Genomic DNA, 21981 nt, shown 5'->3' with positions numbered 1-21981 from the left:
GCAGCAGACGGAGGGTCCGCCTCTCAACATCCCTCTGCTCTCCCTTTCCTTCACTGACCCTGACCTAAAAGGGTGGGGAAACTCGAGTCGCACAGCATTATTTCTGCCTCATGCACAAATTCATGTTGTTACTCCTATGAACAGAGAAAGTGTAATATTCCTGGATATTAAAAAAGACCCAAGCCGCTAATAACAACAACGCAAGCCTATAGGTTTCACTTTCCTACTCATTCATTACTGCTGCAGTGCTTGTTGCAGCGCTGAGTGGAAATAGGAAGAACGTGCATTTTATGGCTTATAAAAGTGTTGAATACAAAGTGTTGACAGTGCTGAGAGAGAACTTAAACACTCACTCATAAAAACAGCAGCTCTTTGCTGTATTCATTGAGTCTCCCTCTAGTCATGGTTTTAAACGTTTTGAAATCTCACAGTATCAACTTTTCTCTAGCTTTCTGTTATACCTGCTATGTTACTGCAGACACGGTCATCTAAGCCATCCGATTGGCCTGCGGTAAGCCTATAGTGCACTGCTTTCCAGGCCCGCCAGACACATGCAATGGTTCAAAATGGCAACAGTTTGCCTACCCGGTGCGCAGGGCAGCTGAATCGGGTTCACCTACCGCCAACAGCCCAAGACGAATAAAACAAAATAGGAACAAGGCTTTATCGTTGTTTTTTTACAGAAATGTTTGACGATCGACTAAGAATGCCTTGGAGATCAACCAGTCAGTGAACACTGCTCTAGAAAGTTGAGTGAAGATCAATCTCATGCTTCTCTCTGTGGGCTGATATTTCTGCACGGTAGTCCCGGGGAGCAGCGCACATTTTAGAGGAAATAATGGCTGCAACCAAGGCCAGACGATTTTTACTCACTACGCGCTTTAGCACTCTGCGGTCCCGTTCTGTGAGCTTGTGTGGCCTACCACTTCGCGGCTGAGCCGCTGTTGCTCCTAGACGTTTCCACTTCACAATAACAGCACTTACAGTTGACCGGGGCAGCTCTAGAAGGACAGAAATTTAACGAACTGACTTGTTGGAAAGGTGGCATCCTATGACGGTGCCACGTTGAAAGTCACTGACCTCTTCAGTAAGGCCATTCTACTGTCAATGTTTGTCTATAGAGATTGCATGGCTGTGTGCTCGATTTTATTCAGCTGTCAGTCAAGCAACGGAGGTGGCTATAAATAGCCTAATAGCCTAACACACACACAGTGCATCTTCATTACTCAGCAGGCGGAACACAGAGAGAGGTGGGAGAAGAGAGAGAAACATTGATTTGGAAGGAGATGTGTTTAGGCATCGGATGGCCAGTGATGGGTGATAATTAAAGGTTAACAAATCAGTTTAGGTTGTATGCTCATAGTGCATGTTAGTATGTGTATGTGAGTGAGTGTGTGTAGTATACGTGTTCTCTGAGTGTGGAGGTGTGTGTTTGTACTGTGTAGTATGTGTGTGTGTGTAGTATGTGTGTGTGTGTGTGTGTGTGTGTGTGTGTGTGTGTGTGTGTGTGTGTGTGTGTGTGTGTGTGTGTGTGTGTGTGTGTGTGCCAGATAGACCCACTCAGGGCTTGACGTCTCTACAGCGACAGCCCTGTAATTAGGGCTCTGATGAGGAAGTCAATGAGTGCACCTGCTACACTAATCATCAATTGGTGTGTGTGTGTGTTTGTGCGCATGGTTTCTTTTGGTGAGTTTAGTGTCTGTTTGTGTGTGTGTGTGTATGTATGTGTATGAGATCTAATGGCTCTTCAGCGTAGAGAACCTGCCTTACAGACGCTAGAACCTGCCTTACAGACGCTAGAACCTTATGACTGCATTAGTATGCTATTGTTTTCAGCAGCACAGGAAACAAAAAGAGCCATCAACCGTAACCTGTTTAACCAGCCGAGAGAAACGAGCGGAGCACTGACTGACAGAATACGGATACCCCTAAAGGGGAGGTGGGGGGGAGAAACAACAAGTCCTTGGTGGTTGTTGCTTGTCACGCAATTCTTGAAACCAGAGAAAGAGAGAGAACAAAGCTAAAACATTCCCCTAGCCAAGGTTAATTTAAAGACAAATCTCCAATTCCCACTGGAACCACCTCAGCGTACAGCTGAAGGACTTCAGAACTGAATGCCCGAGGGCCCAACACCTATCATAAAGAAGACCCCAAACTCAGGTACTAACAAAGACCCCTACAAATGCTCTTCAGGGAGAGACTCACTAATATTTGTTCACCAAAGAGAAGAAGAGATGTGAGGCATGAGGAGTGGAGGAGAAGAATGTGGAATGTAATATTTGACAACAGGAATGTGGGAATGAGATATTTTAAGAGAGACTGCAAGAAGGGGGAGAGATGGTGAGGGAGGAAGAGAGAGATCGTACCTTTTCACTGTTCTTATACTTGTCCCAGCTCTTCATCATCTTCAGCCATTTTGAGGTCCTTTCTACCTCTATGTGTTTTTGCTGAGGGGACACAGGAAGTGGCATGTTAACACTTCCTCATTACCAAAACTCTGGAGGAACTGTATATGCAGACAAATATGCAGTAGCATACATTTTGCTTCATAAACTTAACACTTTTTATGATGTAGGATGAGGCAAAGGTTACAGTGAAATTAGAATGCAATCTTAAAATCAGCTCAGAACAATATGAAACTCATCGTGAGCTACAGTAGAAGCCTACAAAGTGTTAGGATTCTGAAAAGGAAAGAACTTCTACATTCTCAGCAACCAAAGTTCTATTCATAGCAGTAATAATAATCGTTATGCATGTGAAAGACATTTTCTTCTTTCTCATCTGTGAAGGCCATTTTACAGCGGCATAGACATGTGGGATGGGAGAGATGTAGTTAGCCCTGAGGGTCTGAAACATGGTCGCTCACCTTCTCTTCCACCGAGTCGTAGGACGGAAGGTCATTCTCACTGGAGAGGAGAAACAAACAAGCTTTTGCATTGCACAGCTTTGGTTTATTTTATAGACACATTCTTGCTTTGAAAATATGCAAGGTATCAATCATTGTTTGACCATGGGCTTAGCTAAGGCTTTGCTGGTCTGGGCCTTTAAGAACATTACACATTTGGTAGATGGGTGGAATGTTAGTAGGCTGTCTCTCTGTCCAACTCAACTCCCTCATACGCAATGAAGACGGACAAGATGGAGCCCCAAGATGATATGTCTCAACGTGAATACGGACCACTCAAAGATTCTTTCCAGAGGAAGTGGAGTCATTAAAGAAAGAAATGCTGTTTCTGCCAGAGCTCGTTTAACCTTCCCTTTAACACTCATCAAAGGGAGGGAACATTACACGTCAGCAGCCAAGCAAACAGGAAATAACACATTAAAACATTCCTCCATTCTGGCTACTGTCCTGTCCCAGTTTCAATGCCTCTATGGCTATCTGTCAGTTACACTATGAAACTAACAGTTCACAGCAGCACAGTTCTGTCTGTGCCACTACACCCACTGGCTTAGAACATAAAAATGGAATTTCCCCATGGTGGGGGCCTGTTCCAATACTCTCAAAATGCATCCTTCCTTCTTTTAGTAATATTAACTAATCTGTCCATGACTGGGCAAGTGAAAGTAAGGTTTCCTCTCCATTGCTTTAACCAATCCAACATGGTCAGACCTGTGATCAGGTCAGATCTGTGACGACTTCATGGAAGGGAACAGAGTCTGGGTCCCAACCCCCACTTCCCGTGTCTCTGTCCCGGGACTGCCCTGACCCCTGAACCTGGCCTTTGACTGCAAACTCTCTGTGCTTCCTGTATGAGTTAGTTTGTCGGTGTCTGCCTGTAAATGGGGCATTCCCTTCTTTTCTCCCTCCTTGTCGTCGTCACACCTAGTCAGTATGACCTAGAAAGGGCTCTCCTTCATAGGCTATTTCATGGAGCCTGAGGCCTCATCTCTACTGTCTTAACCATGGGCCCCAGCTCTGTGTCCTAACCAGTCCAAAGTCCTGGCATTAGGCCAGAACCATAACCTTCAGCCAAGCCCCCATCTGCTCTCTTTCCATCCCTCTCTCTCCCAGACCATAGCCTTCACCCAGGGCCTCAACCTCTCCATCCTTCCTTCTCTCCAGACTGGAACCTTTTCTCCATCTCTCTCCAGACCGTGACTGGCCCTGGGCTCCGGCACATCATCCCTCTCTCCCCTATACCGTGACTGGCCCTGGGCCTGAGCTCCCACACCGATGCCCTGTGATTGTGGCTAACCCGGCAGCTTCCTGCCTGGACCAGCCCACATGTGCCAGCCTATATATAACTGTTATAACTGCCTAAGAACAGTGTTGTTTAAGAGCCATGCAACCCCACTGCTGGCCATGCCAAAGCCACATAGCACACCAGGATATAGAGAGGGGCTTATACTCAACACCAAGCTGTATAGAGAGTCACTTTCTCCTACTTCAAGACAATGGTACTATTTTAAACTAGTGTTCTTTGAAGTTTTTACTGAAGTTAAATATCAGAACACAAACAAGGGGGAAGATTGTGGTGTGTGTGACTGAATCACATTTCAAAGATTATTTGCCATGTTTAATGAATTGATCACCTAAGGGTGTGTGTGTGTGTGTGTGTGTGTGTGTGTGCGCTCTTACTGTACGAAGCCGAAGCGGTCAATGACTTTGTACAGGTGGAAGCTTGCATCCTCCCAGGGTTCCACAGTGGCGCCCTCTTTTCCCTGCAATCAAAGAGCCTCATGGGTAAAGCAATAAATAACAAGTAGTTTGAAATGCATTTGTGCTTTAAAAAAAAACATTCTTGGGAAGAAAAATGTTTTTTTACTTTGAATGCAGCACAAATGAGAATGAATACCAATGAGATACTTTGAATGTTAAGAAGTAAAGTAACTTAATGCCTATATAGAACTGAATGGCTACATACTTTGTAAACATCGACACTATTACAATTGAGACAGAACATGAACATCAGTGTTATTCTATACTGAACAAAAATATAAACGCAACATGTAAAGTGTTGGTCCCATGTTTCATGAGCTGAAATAAATGATCCCAGACATTTTCCATACGCACAGAAAGCTTATTTCTCCCAAATTGTGTGCACAAATTTGTTTACATCCCTGTTAGTGAGCATGTCTCCTTTGCCAAGATAATCCATCCACCTGACAGGTGTGGCATATCAAGAAGCTGATTAAACAGCATTATAATTACACAGGTGCACCTTGTGCTGGGGACAAAAAAGGCCACAAAAAATGTGCAGATTTATCACATAACAAAATGCCACAGATGTCTCAAGTTGTGCAATTGGCATGCTGACTGCAACAATGTCCACCAGAGCTGTTGCCAGAGAATTGAATGTACATTTTTCTACCATAAGCCGCCTCCAAAGTAGTTTGAGAATTTGGCAGTACGTCCATCCGGACTCACAACCACAGACCATGTTAATGGCGTTGTGTGGACACGCGGTTTGCTGATGTCAACGTTGTGAACAGAGTGCCCCGTGGTGGCGGTGGTGTTATGGTATGGGCAGGTAGGTATAGGCTACGGACAACGAACACAATTGACTTTTAACAATGGCAATTTGAATGCACAGAGCTACCGTGATGAGATCCTAAGGCCCATTGTTGTGCCATTCATCCACCGACATCACCGCATGTTTCAGCATGATAATACACGGCACCATGTCGCAAGGATCTGTACACAATTCCTGGAAGCTGAAAATGTCCCAGTTCTTCCATGGCTTGCATACTCAGACACATCACCCATTGAGCATGTTTGGTATGCTCTGGATTGACGTGTACGACAGCGTGTTCCAGTTCTCAACAATATCAAGCAACTACGCACAGCCATTGAAGAGGAGTGGGACAACATTCCACAGGCCACAATCAACATCCTGATCAACTCTATGTGAAGGAGACGTGTCGCGCTGCATGAGGTAAATGGTGGTCACACCAGATACGGACTGGTTCTGATCCACGCCACTACCTCTTTAAAAAAAAAAGGTATCTGTGACCAACAGATGCAAGGCAGTTAACCCACTGTTCCCCGGTAGGCCGTGATTGTAAATAAGAATTTGTTCTTAACTGACTTGCCTAGTTAAATAAATGTATAAAAAAAGTCAAAAAAGGTGATGAATCGAAAAGAGAGCGAGCTAAACGATGTCCAGCTGGCTGAGGTCTGCAAGGCCTGAAGACCAGCTGGATGTCTAAAAACATCTCTTCCTCCCGCACTCCCTCTGTTTACTGGAAATCCTGTCCTAACTTAACCCAGCTCCCTCACACAGCAGAAACAGGGTAACATGAATATAAATACATAAAAAAGACACATCTGGGATGAATAGATTGTTGTTACATCCAACCTCAGGCCGAACACACACAGAGCCTGGAAGAGATGTCAGTGGAGACACAGACTGTGTCTAAAGCCCGTGTCATGTGGTATCTGCGTATAGACACAGGGGCGCACGCACAAGACAGCTGTGTAAAATCAATGCCATAGCAGAATTGGAGCATGATTCTGTTCAGTGTTCCACTTTGTCAAGCTTTCCATGTTTCTGGTGTCTATGATTGCCTCTGTCCCAGTTCGAGAGCGTATACAAGGCTTCTTCCAGTATTCTCCTGTAGTCAAAGGAAACCGGAGGGATAGGCCGTACTCCATCATACCCTTGACTGAAACCCCATTGATAAACATTTGAGGTCTGTAGTGAGAGCATGAACTCCATCTTTGTCTTGATGTTTTGATATCAGTCCCCTTCCCCCCCGACACTGTCATTATGAAACTGAATTGGTTTTGATTGGACTCGTTCCGCCTCGCCAACGAGAGAAAATGGACTCCTCTAGTAATCAGGGTCAAACATCAAAACATAATTAAACTCTGTGTCAGAGTGCCCGCCTCTCTCCTACACGCCATCCCTCCCTCATTGCTCCTCTCTTAACGAGCGGGCTTGATTATACTGCCCGCTGGACTAAATTAAAAAGGCTCATTTATAAACCAGGAACGATGGCTGGTTATAGTGATGATGCCACAGGCAATGGAAAGAGGTGCCACACACACACACACACACGATGGTGTGGATGGACACAGACTTTTCACCATCAGTCTGACAAATATCACAATTTTATGACAAGAAAACAAAGCACAAATCTCTGGAAACTTCCTGGAAATATTGTTAGCCCAGCTTCTGTCTGGTAGTGACAGACGAACATTCAATGCTGCAGGTGATTTACTGTCCTTCATTAGTGGAGGGGTTCTTACCTTGTCATATTTGGAGATGATCTCAGCCCTCTCCTTCTCAAGCCTCAGCACAGCATCCTGCTCTGTACCAGACGCTGCCAGAGAAAACAGAGGGGGGGGGGGGGTAGAAGTAGAAGGAGATGGAAGAAAAGGAGAGGAGAAGAGTTCAAATGTCAACCTTTATATTGTGGTCCCAGTAGGCTCAGTGAAGGCCAATACAGACTGGAAGTGGTCGTGCTGTACCTTTTCACTACTATCAAACACTAAGTGGTTCAGTTCTCTGGCCCCACACTGAGCCAGGGGTCAAAGGTTAAAGCCTGGCCTACTGTAGCACACACTGGGGGGCATGTCTGAGTCACACTGGTGGAACCAGCAGGACTCACCAGGGGTGGTGTGTATCATACACAGCTAAGAGGCTGTTTGAGAGCGGTAGTGTGTGTGTTTGAGAGCCGTTGAGTTGAGCCACTTTGAGCTCAAAATGGAGACCAGTGTCATAGAGGGGCGTCCCTATGTGACAGACGCGGTGTGTGCACACGTCAGCTATTACGCTCCAGGATGACCAGGATGCGTGACCAGGATGACCAGGATGCGTGAGCGTGACCAGGATGCGTGAGCGTGACCAGGATGCGTGAGCGTGACCAGGATGCGTGAGCGTGACCAGGATGCGTGAGCGTGACCAGGATGCGTGAGCGTGACCAGGATGCGTGAGCGTGACCAGGATGCGTGAGCAGGATGCGTGAGCGTGACCAGGATGCGTGAGCAGGATGCGTGAGCGTGACCAGGATGCGTGAGCGTGACCAGGATGCTGAGGGCGCCGAACAAAGGTGCGCGCACACCTCTATCTCAACTGTACCACTCAACCAAGTGAGTTTCCTCCATTTACAATCCTTGGTTTCCTCATCAGATGATGACTGTAGGAGCTGACCGGTCGAATGTAAAGGTCCGACAAACAGTCACTCCACACACACACTGCCACTTCCTGATTCAGCAGCCAATGGGAAGCTCAAAATACAGGAAAACACGCTAACAAAGCTGGCACAGAATATACGTGTGTGTGTGTTGTGGGTAAAATTGTGGGAAACTAAAAAGTCTAGGTCAGATTTATTGAAAGAGCCCCATTGGTTCTATGAGTTCACCAATAACAGGTAGTTCTTGTGATGGAATGCGGTCAGCCAGAATATACTGTGTATCTGTGTTTTCTATTAGCAAAAGGCTGGTACTAAATCATCCTTCCTGATGGAAAAAGATAGTGAATCTTTCCAGGCGACGGACCAATTGGCATTTCACCTGCTTTGATGTACCTGCACTGAGCTGCCAGCCAAATGCAAATCAGAAAGACAAGGTCTGTGTGTGTGTGTGTGTGTGTGTGTGTGTGTGTGTGTGTGTGTGTGTGTGTGTGTGTGTGTGTGTGTGTGTGTGTGTGTGTGCACCTCAGACACATTGGACTCACGCGGCGATTGAGAATAAACAAAGCACTGAACTAATTTTCTGTAAATCTATTTTTACACAGATTGAGGCAGCTTGCCAACCATGTCAGTGTGAGAATAAATACATTGCTCCACACACAGCACAAGAAACAACACAATACTGTGTTCTTAGTGAAAGAGGCTATTGTAGATACTCTGTGTGTGCTACTGTGTTTACTGAGCTGGTGTGAGACATGACGTAATTCTCTCCGTTCACCAGAGTGGCAGAGCAGCAACCACCAATGAGGATACAGCTTTTCAACCCTCTCCACCAATGAGATGTGCTGCTTCGCCTCCACCTAAGAAGTACAAGGTCCCAAGAGAAGGGTGGTTTTACAGTTTTAAATCATTAGATTTTTTCTCTTATCTTTCACATTTTCAGTCACTATTCCGACAGGAACTATTCCACTTTGATTCTTCCCCACTTCCTCCCTGGGCTCGTCCGGAATTCCAATATGTCCGAACAAACGTCGCTCTTATCGAGCCGGCCGGAATTTTTATGACAGGGTGGTGTGTAACTGTCTGTCACAGTGAAAGGCATGCCGCCATTTTCTGACAATGGCACACAGAGTGGGAGAAGGGACAGCAGGGGGACACTGTCTGGAAACAAATACCCCCCCCCCCCCCACTGAATTTTTCCATGGTTCAGTGGAATGGAATTCTGGGTCTTGAGTCTTCCCATAGTAAAGCCCAGTGTTGGCAGCAGTAACACACACTGAACCCCCCAGCGGCCATATTAGTATTCAACAGGGGCAGCGCTTAAGCTAAACGCAATTAGACTCTTTCATGCTCGGGGAATGGCACTGGCATCCGTGACTCCGTGTTTGTAAGGGGTTGGAGGCTCATTCAGAATGATTGTGTTTGTTGTGTTGCTTGGACTGCTGTGACTCCTCGTGCCTACAGAACACTCCTGGACAAGCCCCTTCCTTGAGGCTACAGGGCTGCTTGAGGAAAACCTACATCCCTGAACCTTTGCACTTCCAGCGAGTCACGCCATCCTCCTCCCCATTCCTTCCCCTGTCCACTCCTACTCCTCTTTTCCCTGGTTAGACCCCCTACCTCCCTGACCTTTCACCCCTCCCTCATCCTCCTCTGCCAGTCTCAATCGCTTCCTCTTCACATGGCAGTGCCCTGTGGCGACGGCTGCGTAGAACGGCAGGTCATTTCCCTCTCCCGCTGCGATTAAAATGTCCCCATCGGTTTAGTGCTTTGCCTGAGTGGAAATTGCCCGGTTCTCCGCTTTCCCCTTCACTCCTGCTCTCTACCACCCGTCAAACAGCTGTCCCTCTCTTTCTCTCCATCCATCACAGAGGTCATAACAGAGTATTAGAATAGAAAGCTGTCATTTTCCTTGCTGAAAGGTATTAATCATACATTATGCTTCTGAAAAACGCTGGAAAACGTCACTGAAAGAACTAAGGAGAGAACTGGTCTCGCTCACTCACAGGTTAGGGACAACAAGTTGTCAATCTGTATATAACCTGTTTGTCCATGATGATTCAACTGTAGATCAAGTCTATAAAATAATTAACTTAGGATCATGCATTCCTCCAATCAGACTCAGTCATCGGGACAACAGCATCATCAAAAACAACAGACGTTAAAATAACATCCCTCTCAGTTAACATAATAACACTGTGTCTTCCTGTGTCGTCTTTCTGTAAAGTATGTCTGTATTCATCACAACTCCTGTCAAAGAATGAGTCTGGATGACTGTAAACAACTGTATGACAATAGACAATATGTAATATTCTGCTCCTCTCTTTTAGAGTCTAGCGGTTTCTAGTCCAAGAATTGTCTTTATAAGAAGTAGTGTTATTTTGCTCTCTGCTCCTCTCTCCCTCCAAGTTAACACTCATTGCCGGTTCTTATCTGCAAAGGTACTGAAGTTGCATGGTTCTAATGGAAAGCCTGCATGGAGGAGAAGTCATTTCTTGTCCTTTGATCTTGAACTCACAGTGCCTCACACTTCACTTTGTTCATCCGCCTCTCAGCCTGCCTGTGTTCAGCCAATCAACACGTCCCAAGGCCAGACCTGGAGCCGACCAAGCTGAGAGTGCTGCCTCTAGTCACCTTACCGCATTACATATTGGGAAAAAAGGATCTATACAGGCAATCACGAAGTACACCAAGGCCATGTCAAATCATGCCTTGAAATGAATAGAATGTAAAAAGTGAACAAAAAGAGAAATGCCTACTGGATAAGGACTGAAAGTGAAGTAAAACATTGGCGTTTGTGGTACGCCAAAGTTCTAAATGGAGCCTGTGTGTGTTGTCACACCATTGTGTGTTCAAATATACAAACACACACACTAGCCTGATGTCACCCAATTGTCAGGGTAACAGCAAAAAAAACTGTAGGCTAACCACATGTGGCATAACACTGGGCATGCTATTAGCATTAGAGGTCGACCGATTATGCTTTTTCAACGCCGATACCGATACCGATTATTGGAGGACCAAAAAACGATACCGATTAAATCGGACGATTTTTAATGACAATTACAACAATACGGAATGAACACTTATTTTAACTTAATATAATACATCAATAAAATCAATTTAGCCTCAAATAAATAATGAAACATGTTCAATTTGGTTTAAATAATGCAAAAAATACAAAAACAAAGTATTGGAGAAGAAAGTAAAAGTGCAATATGTGCCATGTAAGAAAGCTAACGTTTAAGTTCCTTGCTCAGAACAGGAGAACATATGAAAGCTGGTGGTTCCTTTTAACATGAGTCTTCAATATTCCCAGGTAAGAATTATTAGGTTGTAGTTATTATAGGAATTGTAGGACTATTTCTCTCCTATACCATTTGTATTTCATTAACCTTTGACTATTGGATGTTCTTATAGGCACTTTAGTATTGCCAGTGTAACAGTATAGCTTCCGTCCCTCTCCTCGCTCCTACCTGGGCTCGAACCAGGAACACAACGACAACAGCCACCCTCGAAGCAGCATTACCCATCGCTCCACAAAAGCCGCGGCCCTTGCAGAGCAAGGGGAACAACCACTCCAAGTCTCAGAGCGAGTGACGTTTGAAACGCTATTAGCGCGCACCCCGCTAACTAGCTAGCCATTTCACATCGGTTACACCAGCCTCATCTCGGGAGTTGATAGGCTTGAATTCATAAACAGCAGAGCTGCTGGCAACACGCACGAAAGTGCTGTTTGAATGAATGCTTACGAGCCTGCTGGTGCCCACCATCGCTCAGACTGCTCTATCAAATCATAGACTTAATTATAACATAATAACACACAGAAATACGAGCCTTAGGTCATTAATATGGTCGAATCCGGAAACTATCATCTCGAAAACAAGACGTTTATTCTTTCAGTGAAATACGGAACCGTTCCGTATTTTATCTAACGGGTGGCATCCCTAAGTCTAAATATTCCTGTTACATTGCACAACCTTCAATGTTATGTCATAATTACGTAAAATTCTGGCAAATTAGGCGGCACGAACTGTTGCATATACACGCACCGCATTGATTATATGCAACGCAGGACACACTAGATAAACTAGTAATATCATCAACCATGTGTAGTTAACTAGTGATTATGATTGATTGATTGTTTTTTATAAGATAAGTTTAATGCTAGCTAGCAACTTGCCTTGGTTTACTGCATTCGCGTAACAGGCAGGCTCCTCGTGGAGTGCAATGTAATCAGGTGTTAGAGCATTGGACTAGTTAACTGTAAGGTTGCAAGATTGAATCCCCCGAGCTGACAAGGTAAAAATCTGTCGTTCTGCCCCTGAACGAGGCAGTTAACCCACCTTTCCTAGGCTGTCATTGTAAATAAGAATGTGTTCTTAACTGACTTGCCTAGTTAAATAAAGGTGTAAAAAAATATAAAAAATAATAATAATCGGCCAAATCGGTGTCCAAAAATACCGATTTCCGATTGTTATGAAAACTTGAAGTCGGCCCTAATTAAAATCGGCCATTCCGATTAATCGGTCGACCTCTAATTAGCATAGCTTCAAAACTATATTCATTTGCCCAAACTAGATGTAAAACACAAACATGTTTCTACCTGTACCCAACCACATCACACACACAGTTGAAGTCAGAAGTTTACATACACTTAGGTTGAAGTCATTAAAACTCGTTTTTCAACCACTCCACAATTTTCTTGTTAAAAAACTATAGTTTTGGCAAGTCGGTTAGGACATCTACTTTGTGCATGACACAAGTCATTTTTCCAACAATTGTTTACAGACAGATTATTTCACTGTATCACAATTCCAGTGGGTCAGAAGTTTACATACGCTAAGTTGACTGTGCCTTTAAACAGCTTGGAAAATGGCTTTAGAAGCTTCGAATAGGCAAATTGACATCATTTGAGTCAATTGGAGGTGTACCTGTGGATGTATTTCAAGGCCTACCTTCACAGTCAGTGCCTCTGCTTGACATCATGGGAAAATCTAAAAGAAATCAGCCAAAAAAACAAATTGTAGACCTCCACAAGTCTGGTTCATCCAAAACGCCTGAAGTTACCACGTTCATCTGTACAAGCAATAGTACGCAAGTATAAACACCATGGGACCATGCAGCCGCCATACTGTTCAGAAAGGAGACACGTTCTGTCTCCTAGAGATGAATGTACTTTGGTGCCAGACTATGATTTGCAACTGCACATTGGGACAAAGATCATACTTTTTGGAGAAATGTCCTCTGGTCTGATGAAACAAAAATAGAACTGTTTGGCCATAATGACCATTGTAAAATTTGGAGGAAAAAGGAGGAGGCTTGCACGCCGAGGAGAACACCATCCCAACCGTGAAGCACGGGGTGGCAGCATTATGTTGTGGGGGTGCTTTGCTGCAGGAGGGACTGGTGCACTTCACAAAATAGATGGCATCATGAGGCAGGAAAATTATGTGGATATATTGAAGCAACATCAAGACATCAGTCAGGAAGTTAAAGCTTGGTAAATGGGTCTTCCAAATGGACAATGACCCCAAGCATACTTCCAAAGTTTTGGCAAAATGGCTTAAAGACAATAAAATCAAGGTGTTGGAGTGGCCATCACAAAGCCATGACCTCAATTCCATAGAACATTTGTGGGCAGAACTGAAAAAGCGTGTGTGAGCAAGGAGGCCTACAAACCTGACTCAGTTACACCAGCTCTGTCAGGAGGAATGGGTCAAAATTCTCCCAATTTATTGTGGGAAGCTTGTGGAAGGATACCCAAAATGTTTGACATAAGACAGAGAATTTTTACTAGGATTAAATGTCAGGAATTGTGAAAAACTGAGTTTAAATGTATTTGGCTAAGGTGTATGTAAACTTCCGACTTCAACTGTAGTTGACCTCAACAGTAGGGTTGCACAATTTGGGGAATATTCAGAGGTGGAAACTTTCTGTGGGAATTAATGGGAATATATGCAAATTAATATTAAATCCATTTAAATGTAGATTATTTTTGCATTGATATATTTACCATATATGGAGACAGAAACAAACATTTTACCTTATCATAAGTAGACATAATTGCAAATGATTAAATCCTTCCAATAGAAATAAAAAAAACTATTTAGTAATGAATTGAACTTTAATTAAATGAGTTGACTCTTCACATGGGATGATTTCACTGAAAAACAAAAAGGGAATATTGAATGATCACCAATGATCCATCGCATCTCCCAAAAACATTATCATACATCTGTAAAATGATAGTCTAGAAACGAAAGCTTTGGTTGTCTTCCTCTCAGGCTTCCATGTCTTCTCCCTGGACCTCCTTAATGTCCACCTCTTGAACATCAGACTGAGGCCTCATCTTCACTGTCACTTTCCAACCTTGTTGAGGATGGCTCGTTGTCAGGCTCAAAAAGCTTCAAATCTTCCCGGATGGCCACCAATTTTTCAACCCTTGTATTGGTCAGCCTGTTGTGTGCTCTGGTGTTTGTGTTCCCAAACAAGGACCAGTTGCGCTCTGAGGCAGCTGATGTTGGTGGGATTTGGAGGATGACGGAGGCAACAGGGGAAAGAGCCTCAGATCAACAAAGTATTTTCCATCAGGTGGCTGATGAGATATGTTGGCACGACTGCCATATTGCATCTCCATCCCAAAGCCCTTGCTTGGAAGTGTACTTCGCCAGACTGCCAAGAACCTTGCCCTCATCCAGGCCAAGGTGGTGAGACACGTTAGTGATGACATCATAGGCCTTGTTGATCTCTGCACCAGACAGGATGCTCTTGCCAGTATACTTGGGGTCCAACATGTACGCTGTGGCGTGTATGGACTTCAGGCAGAAGTCTTCACGTTTTTTTATGTATTTCAGAACTGCAGTTTCCTCTGCTTGGAGCAACAGTGAAGTGGGCAGGGCAGTACGGAATGGTTCTCTTACATCAGACAGGATGGCACTGTCTCCCTCAATTCATGCAATGGCTACTGCTATAGGTTTCAGGAGTTTCAGGATGCTTACCACTCTCAACCAAAATACATAATCCAGGAGGATCCTCTTGATGAGGCTGTCCATTTCGGCAGACTGTGATATGGCCATTTCTTGGAGAGACTCCGTCCCCTCCAGGAGACTGTCAAACATGATGACAACGTCACCCCAACGGGTGTTGCTGGGCAGCTTCAATGTGGTGATCTTATTCTTCTCACTTTGCTTGGCGAGGTAGATTGCTGCTATAACTTGATGACCCTTCACATGCCTAACCATTTCCTTGGCTCTCTTGTAGAGTGTATCCATTGTTTTCAGTGTCATGATGTCCTTGAGGAGCAGATTCAATGCATGAGCAGCACAGCCAATGGGTGTGATGACTGCCTTCAGCTCATCTGCAATGTGTTGACCCTTGTGGCTGTGCTCTTCTAGAATACTGATTGAGGGGTGGAGATGATGTAGTTAATTATTCCTTGCCCACAAACATTCGACCACCCATCAGAGATGACTGCAATATAGCCTGCTTTCTCTATGATTTGCTTGACCTTCACTTGAACTCTGAACTCTGCATCCAGCAAATGAGTCGATAAAGCATGTCTGGGTGAAGGGGTGTATGCTGGGCGAAGAACATTCAGAAATCTCTTCCAATACACATTGCCTGTGAGCATCAGAGGTGAACCAGTTGCATACACAGCTCAAGCAAGACATTCATCATCATTTCTCTGACTACGTTCCTCCATTGAGTCAAAATAACTTATGATTCCAGGAGGACCATGAGCTGTTGCTATCGATAAGGTGTCTGATTCATCATTTTCACCTCGAATAGAAGTAGAGGGACTTTTGTCAGAGGTTGCTTGTTGTGAGCGCTGAGCGAAGTTTATGCACTTGGCCAGATGATTCTGCGTCTTTGTTGCATTCTTCACATATGATTTGGCACAGTATTTGCAAATGTACACCATGAAGACATGTCTACCCACAGAGTAGTTGACCCTCAATCTACGTTGACAGACAGGTTATAAATACCATATGAACTTTCATGTCTCCGAGTACCTGAATCTCAATTGTAAACTGTGCAACACCATTAGAACTATCATTTAAGTTACATTTTTCAACAGAATTCAATCTGACAGAAGCAATAGCTGTTCTTGAACACCAGCAGTTTGTCCTAGTAAGGTGGCAAAAAACCAAAGCAGTATTTTTTGCCTGAAGTCAGTTGCCTCAGTGACATCAGGTCTTACCTCTCTTCACGCTCTCTGTTGGATCCTCCAGTCTACTGAGAGATTTAGTCCGCATTAGTGACAGCCCGGGCTAGACAAACAACCCATCCCAGAACCACCGACTCTGCCACGGCAACTACTTCGCATGACAACAGTCCACGTACCAATGAGAGGAACCAGAGAGACAGACAAATGGTGGCTTGTATCGATACACTCTTCTGAGCAGCAGACGGGAGATCAGAGTGGTCGAGTTTGAGGGCCTCTTGTCACAATGCAGCCGTTTGTTTACTTTACAAAGAGATTAGAGAAGGAGAGAATGAGAGGGAGAACGAGGGACACTGACTTCAACATCAAGTCACAGCTATCCCACTCACGACATTCCACACCCAAACACACACACACAACAACAGCCCCTATTCAATACATCAGAGAAGAGAGGGAGGGAGAGAAGTCGCAAATAAGAGAGAGGGAGGGAAAGAGAGAGATGAGGAAGACAGTGGGTGGGACACAAGGAGAGGGAGATCCGAAATCAAGGGAGAGCCAAGCGTTTTTGAGAAACAGCCTTCATTAACGAGACTCATTTTCAACCCCTGTGGCGAGTCGTATACCCGGAACGATCATGTTGATCAGGCATATTGCAGGACAGCCGGGGAGAGAAGAGGGAGGGAGAAAAGGAGAGGAAGTAAGAAAATGGTTTCCATCTCCTCCCTCGATCGCTACAGTATGTATCTACCCTGGCACACACAAACGACCCAGGCCAACGCCCAGTAAGGGAATGGCTGATGTGGCTGAAATGGCATTTTAAAGCATCGAGGTCATCCTGCAGGGCAGGCAGGCAGGCTTGGAGGTTCTGGCGTTCTTTCTGGGAATGTTCTCACACACTGGATACTTTCTGAGAAGGGACACGTCCACTGCTACCATGCTGTCAGTAACATGGCTTGAGAGCTATTGAGCACATTCCAGTGAATCCTCTTCAAAATAAGGACAGAGTAAATTCATTTCAAATTAATGTTATGAAACGCATCTCGCCTTCACTCTTGCCCTCTCTGTATTTGTTAAGAGCAGCAGGATATTGTCATCTCGTGTGAGAAGTTGACCCTTCACCTCAATCTCGACTGTTGTACAGCGCGTGCTCTCTCTCTCTCCCGACTGTTGTACACCTCTCTCTCCCGACTGTTGTACACTCTCTCTCTCTCTCTCCCGACTGTTGTACATCTCTCTCTCGACTGTTGTACACCTCTCTCTCTCTCTCGACTGTTGTACACCTCTCTCTCTCTCGACTGTTGTACACCTCTCTCTCTCTCCCGACTTGTACACCTCTCTCTCTCTCTCTCTCGACTGTTGTACACCTCTCTCTCTCTCTCTCGACTGTTGTACACCTCTCTCTCTCTCGACTGTTGTACACCTCTCTCTCTCTCTCGACTGTTGTACACCTCCCTCTCTCTCTCCGGCTGTTGTACACCTCTCTCTCTCTCTCGACTGTTGTACACCTCTCTCTCTCTCGACTGTTGTACACCTCTCTCTCTCTCTCGACTGTTGTACACCTCTCTCTCTCTCGACTGTTGTACACCTCTCTCTCTCTCGACTGTTGTACACCTCTCTCTCTCTCTCGACTGTTGTACACCTCTCTCTCTCGCGACTGTTGTACACCTCTCTCTCGACTGTTGTACACCTCTCTCTCTCGACTGTTGTACACCTCTCTCTCTCGACTGTTGTACACCTCTCTCTCTCGACTGTTGTACACCTCTCTCTCTCTCTCTCGACTGTTGTACACCTCTCTCTCTCTCCCGACTGTTGTACAGTTCTCCCTCTCCAGAATTGTATATAAAAATCTGCCAAGCACGTTGGCAACTGTTTGTGTGGGCGATCTCTGGCACCACATAGCAAGATGAAAACAGAGAGGAGTGTCATACAAACTCCCCCATACTAAACTTTCATGCGAATATAAAACAAGAGATTTAAATCTGTCCTGCACTCCAGTGACAAGGGGATCCGAGCTGTCTCTGTTCTGTTAGGTGTGTGTGTGTGTTGCGTACAGTGTGTGAGGTTCACAGCTGAAGGTGTCAAATAACAGAAGTGTCAATCTATGCATACACATCTTCGCTGGAGTGTTTAATTAAAAACCTTTATAAAAATCATACTTTCCCTGATCTACTGGTGCTTTCCGTATGCTACTGTAAAACTGTCGTCTAAGCTTTGTGAAATCTGACACCAGGCATAGAGGGACTAAAGCATCACTTCACAGTTAGGATCAATACTCTCTCCCCAAAGGACAGCTAATCAACATTCAATCAGCAATCAATCAGCAGCAGTGTAGAGTACAACCACACTGTTCATCTAAATACATGACATCCACACAGAACAACTTTATGAGCAACTAAAGAGCCCATACAGTCTTCATCCACCTATTCTGATTATCACTTAGAGACACTCTGGACGAAAGCCTTGGTGTGGGTTAACAACAGTAAAGACGGGGACACAGAGAGAGAGACAGAGAGAGAGAGAAACAGACACAGAGAGAGAGAGAGACAGCGAGAGAGAGAGAGAGAGAGAGAGAGAGAGAGAGCCACGATGAGTGACACGCACAGTCTCATTGTTCCTTTGGGCGGAGCCTGACGCCATCTCTCACTCTGTCTATCTCTGTCACACAAGCCACTTGTGTCCCCACACCACACTACGGACGATGAAATCATCTGCTATGAGTAATGACAGCTTGACAAGTGCAGTGTGTGACTAGTACAGTACACACACACACACACACACACACACACACACACACACACACACACACACACACACACACACACACACACACACACACACACACACACACACACACACACACACAACACTATAGATCCCAAGTGTGTGTGTATCTTCAATGTATCAAACAAGGAACGCAACAATATTAGTACATTGAATGAGGCGATTGAGAGAGAATGTGCCTAGATTCAGCAGTAGTAAACAGACTGTGGAACCACTACTGAGACACGCAGCTGTGATTCTTACAACACCACCACTGTCACCAGCCCGGCAAGACAGGTGTCGTAAGAGTCAGACAGAGAACCAACAATAAAGAACGCATCTAGTGTAATAACAGGTGTACACAAAAACAAATAGGACTGTCACAACTCGTCTGGAGGGGGAGAGAGAGAGCTAACATCCATCACTCCCCATTTCATCTCTACCTGGCTGGTCAGTAGGGGGAGGGGGGTGGAGAGAGTACTCTGGCTCCTTTGATATCTACACTACTGAAAGACCTCTAACCTAAGGGCCTGTGTATAAGCATTCACAGTCCAGCCATTTCAAGGCTAAGACAGAGCTACCCTTCACTGTGAGCATGTTTCACATTAAAACAGAAAGCAGTGAAAACTAACTGGATGGGAACTCTGTGCCCTTTTTTTTTTATTTTTTTTTTATTTATTTATTTTATTTTATTTAACCTTTATTTAACCAGGTAGGCAAATTGAGAACACGTTCTCATTTACAATTGCGACCTGGCCAAGATAAAGCAAAGCAGTTCGACACATACAACAACACATAGTTACACATGGAGTAAAACAAACATATAGTCCATAATACAGTGAAAAGAAATAAGTCTATGTACAATGTGAGCAAGTGAGGTGAGATAAGGGAGGTGAAGGCAAACAAATATATGTATAAATAAATAAAAATATAAAAGGCCATGGAGGCGAAGTGAGTACAACACAGCAAGTAAAATAAAAACTAAAAAAAACACTGGAATGGTTGGTTTGCAGTGGAAGAAAGTGCAAAGTAGAGACAGAAATAATGGGGTGCAAAGGAGCAAAATAAATTAATAAATAAATACAGTAGGTAAAGAGGTAGTTGTTTGGGCTAAATTGTAGATGGGTTATGTACAGGTGCAGTAATCTATGAGCTGCTCTGACAGCTGGTGCTTAAAGCTAGTGAGGGAGATAGGTGTTTCCAGTTTCAGAGATTTTTGTAGTTCGTTCCAGTCATTGGCAGCAGAGAACTGGAAGGAGAGGCGTCCAAAGGAAGAATTGGTTTTGGGGGTGACTAGAGAGATATACCTGCTGGAGCGCGTGCTACAGGTAGGTGCTGCTATGGTGACCAGCGAGCTGAGATAAGGGGGGACTTTACCTAGCAGGGTCTTGTAGATGACCTGGAACCAGTGGGTTTGGCGACGAGTATGAAGCGAGGGCCAGCCAACGAGAGTGTACAGGTCGCAGTGGTGGGTAGTATATGGGGCTTTGGTGACAAAACGGATGGCACTGTGATAGACTGCATCCAATTTATTGAGTAGGGTTTTGGAGGCTATTTTGTAAATGACATCACCGAAGTCGAGGATTGGTAGGATGGTCAGTTTTACAAGGGTATGTTTGGCAGCATGAGTAAAGGATGCTTTGTTGCGGAATAGGAAGCCAATTCTAGATTTGACTTTGGATTGGAGATGTTTGATGTGAGTCTGGAAGGAGAGTTTACAGTCTAACCAGACACCTAGGTATTTGTAGTTGTCCACATATTCTAAGTCAGAGCCGTCCAAAGTAGTGATGTTGGACAGGCGGGCAGGAGCAGGCAGCGATCGGTTGAAGAGCATGCATTTGGTTTTACTTGTATTTAAGAGCAGTTGGAGGCCACGGAAGGAGAGTTGTATGGCATTGAAGCTCGCCTGGAGGGTTGTTAACACAGTGTCGAAAGAAGGGCCAGAAGTATACAGAATAGTGTCGTCTGCGTAGAGGTGGATCAGAGAATCACCAGCAGCAAGAGCGACATCATTGATGTAAACAGAGAAGAGAGTCGGTCCAAGAATTGAACCCTGTGGCACCCCCATAGAGACTGCCAGAGGCCCGGACAACAGACCCTCCGATTTGACACACTGAACTCGATCAGAGAAGTAGTTGGTGAACCAGGCGAGGCAATCATTAGAGAAACCAAGGCTGTCGAGTCTGCCAATGAGGATGTGGTGATTGACAGAGTCAAAAGCCTTGGCCAGGTCAATGAATACGGCTGCACAGTATTGTTTCCTATCGATGGCGGTTACGATATCGTTTATGACCTTGAGCATGGCTGAGGTGCACCCATGACCAGCTCTGAAACCAGATTGCATAGCGGAGAAGGTGTGGTGGGATTCGAAATGGTCGGTAATCTGTTTGTTGACTTGGCTTTCGAAGACCTTAGAAAGGCAGGGTAGGATAGATATAGGTCTGTAGCAGTTAGGGTCAAGGGTGTCCCCCCCTTTGAAGAGGGGGATAACCGCAGCTGCTTTCCAATCTTTGGGGATCTCAGACGACACGAAAGAGAGGTTGAAGAGGCTAGTAATAGGGGTGGCAACAATTTCAGCAGATAGTTTTAGAAAGAAAGGGTCCAGATTATCTAGCCCGGCTGATTTGTAAGGGTCCAGATTTTGCAGCTCATTTAGAACATCAGCTGACTGTATTTGGGAGAAAGAGAAATGGGGAAGGCTTGGGCGAGTAGCAGAGGGGAGGGCAGTGCTGTTGTCCGGGGTAGGGGTAGCCAGGTGGAAAGCATGGCCAGCCGTAGAAAAATGCTTATTGAAATTCTCAATTATAGTGGATTTGTCGGTGGTGACAGTGTTTCCTATCTTCAGAGCGGTTGGAAGCTGGGAGGAGGTGTTCTTATTCTCCATGGACTTTACGGTGTCCCAGAACTTTTTTGAATTTGTGTTGCAGGAAGCAAATTTCTGCTTGAAAAAGCTAGCCTTGGCTGTTCTAACTGCC

At 44.9% G+C, this 21981-nt stretch overlaps 1 protein-coding gene across 3 annotated transcripts in view; it reads right to left on the bottom strand.

Annotated features, from left to right (window-relative positions):
- Positions 1 to 21981, bottom strand: part of LOC139566122 (USP6 N-terminal-like protein) — a 90913-nt gene that overhangs the window by 18258 nt on the left and 50674 nt on the right. For 2 of the 3 annotated variants that reach the window (XM_071387059.1, XM_071387057.1), the window contains 4 exons: positions 7196 to 7269; positions 4583 to 4665; positions 2867 to 2906; positions 2367 to 2447 (listed from right to left, as the gene is read on the bottom strand). In XM_071387059.1, the coding sequence (XP_071243160.1) occupies positions 2367 to 2447; positions 2867 to 2906; positions 4583 to 4665; positions 7196 to 7269 (278 nt within the window). Of the gene's footprint in view, positions 1 to 2366; positions 2448 to 2866; positions 2907 to 4582; positions 4666 to 7195; positions 7270 to 16282; positions 16674 to 21981 lie in introns of those variants that run through there. The other variant, XM_071387058.1, reaches the window with a different exon arrangement.

The sequence above is a fragment of the Salvelinus alpinus genome, chromosome 37 (genome assembly GCF_045679555.1).
Source record: "Salvelinus alpinus chromosome 37, SLU_Salpinus.1, whole genome shotgun sequence".
NCBI classification, from domain to species: domain Eukaryota; kingdom Metazoa; phylum Chordata; class Actinopteri; order Salmoniformes; family Salmonidae; genus Salvelinus; species Salvelinus alpinus.
This window is presented reverse-complemented; position numbering and strand designations above follow the sequence as displayed.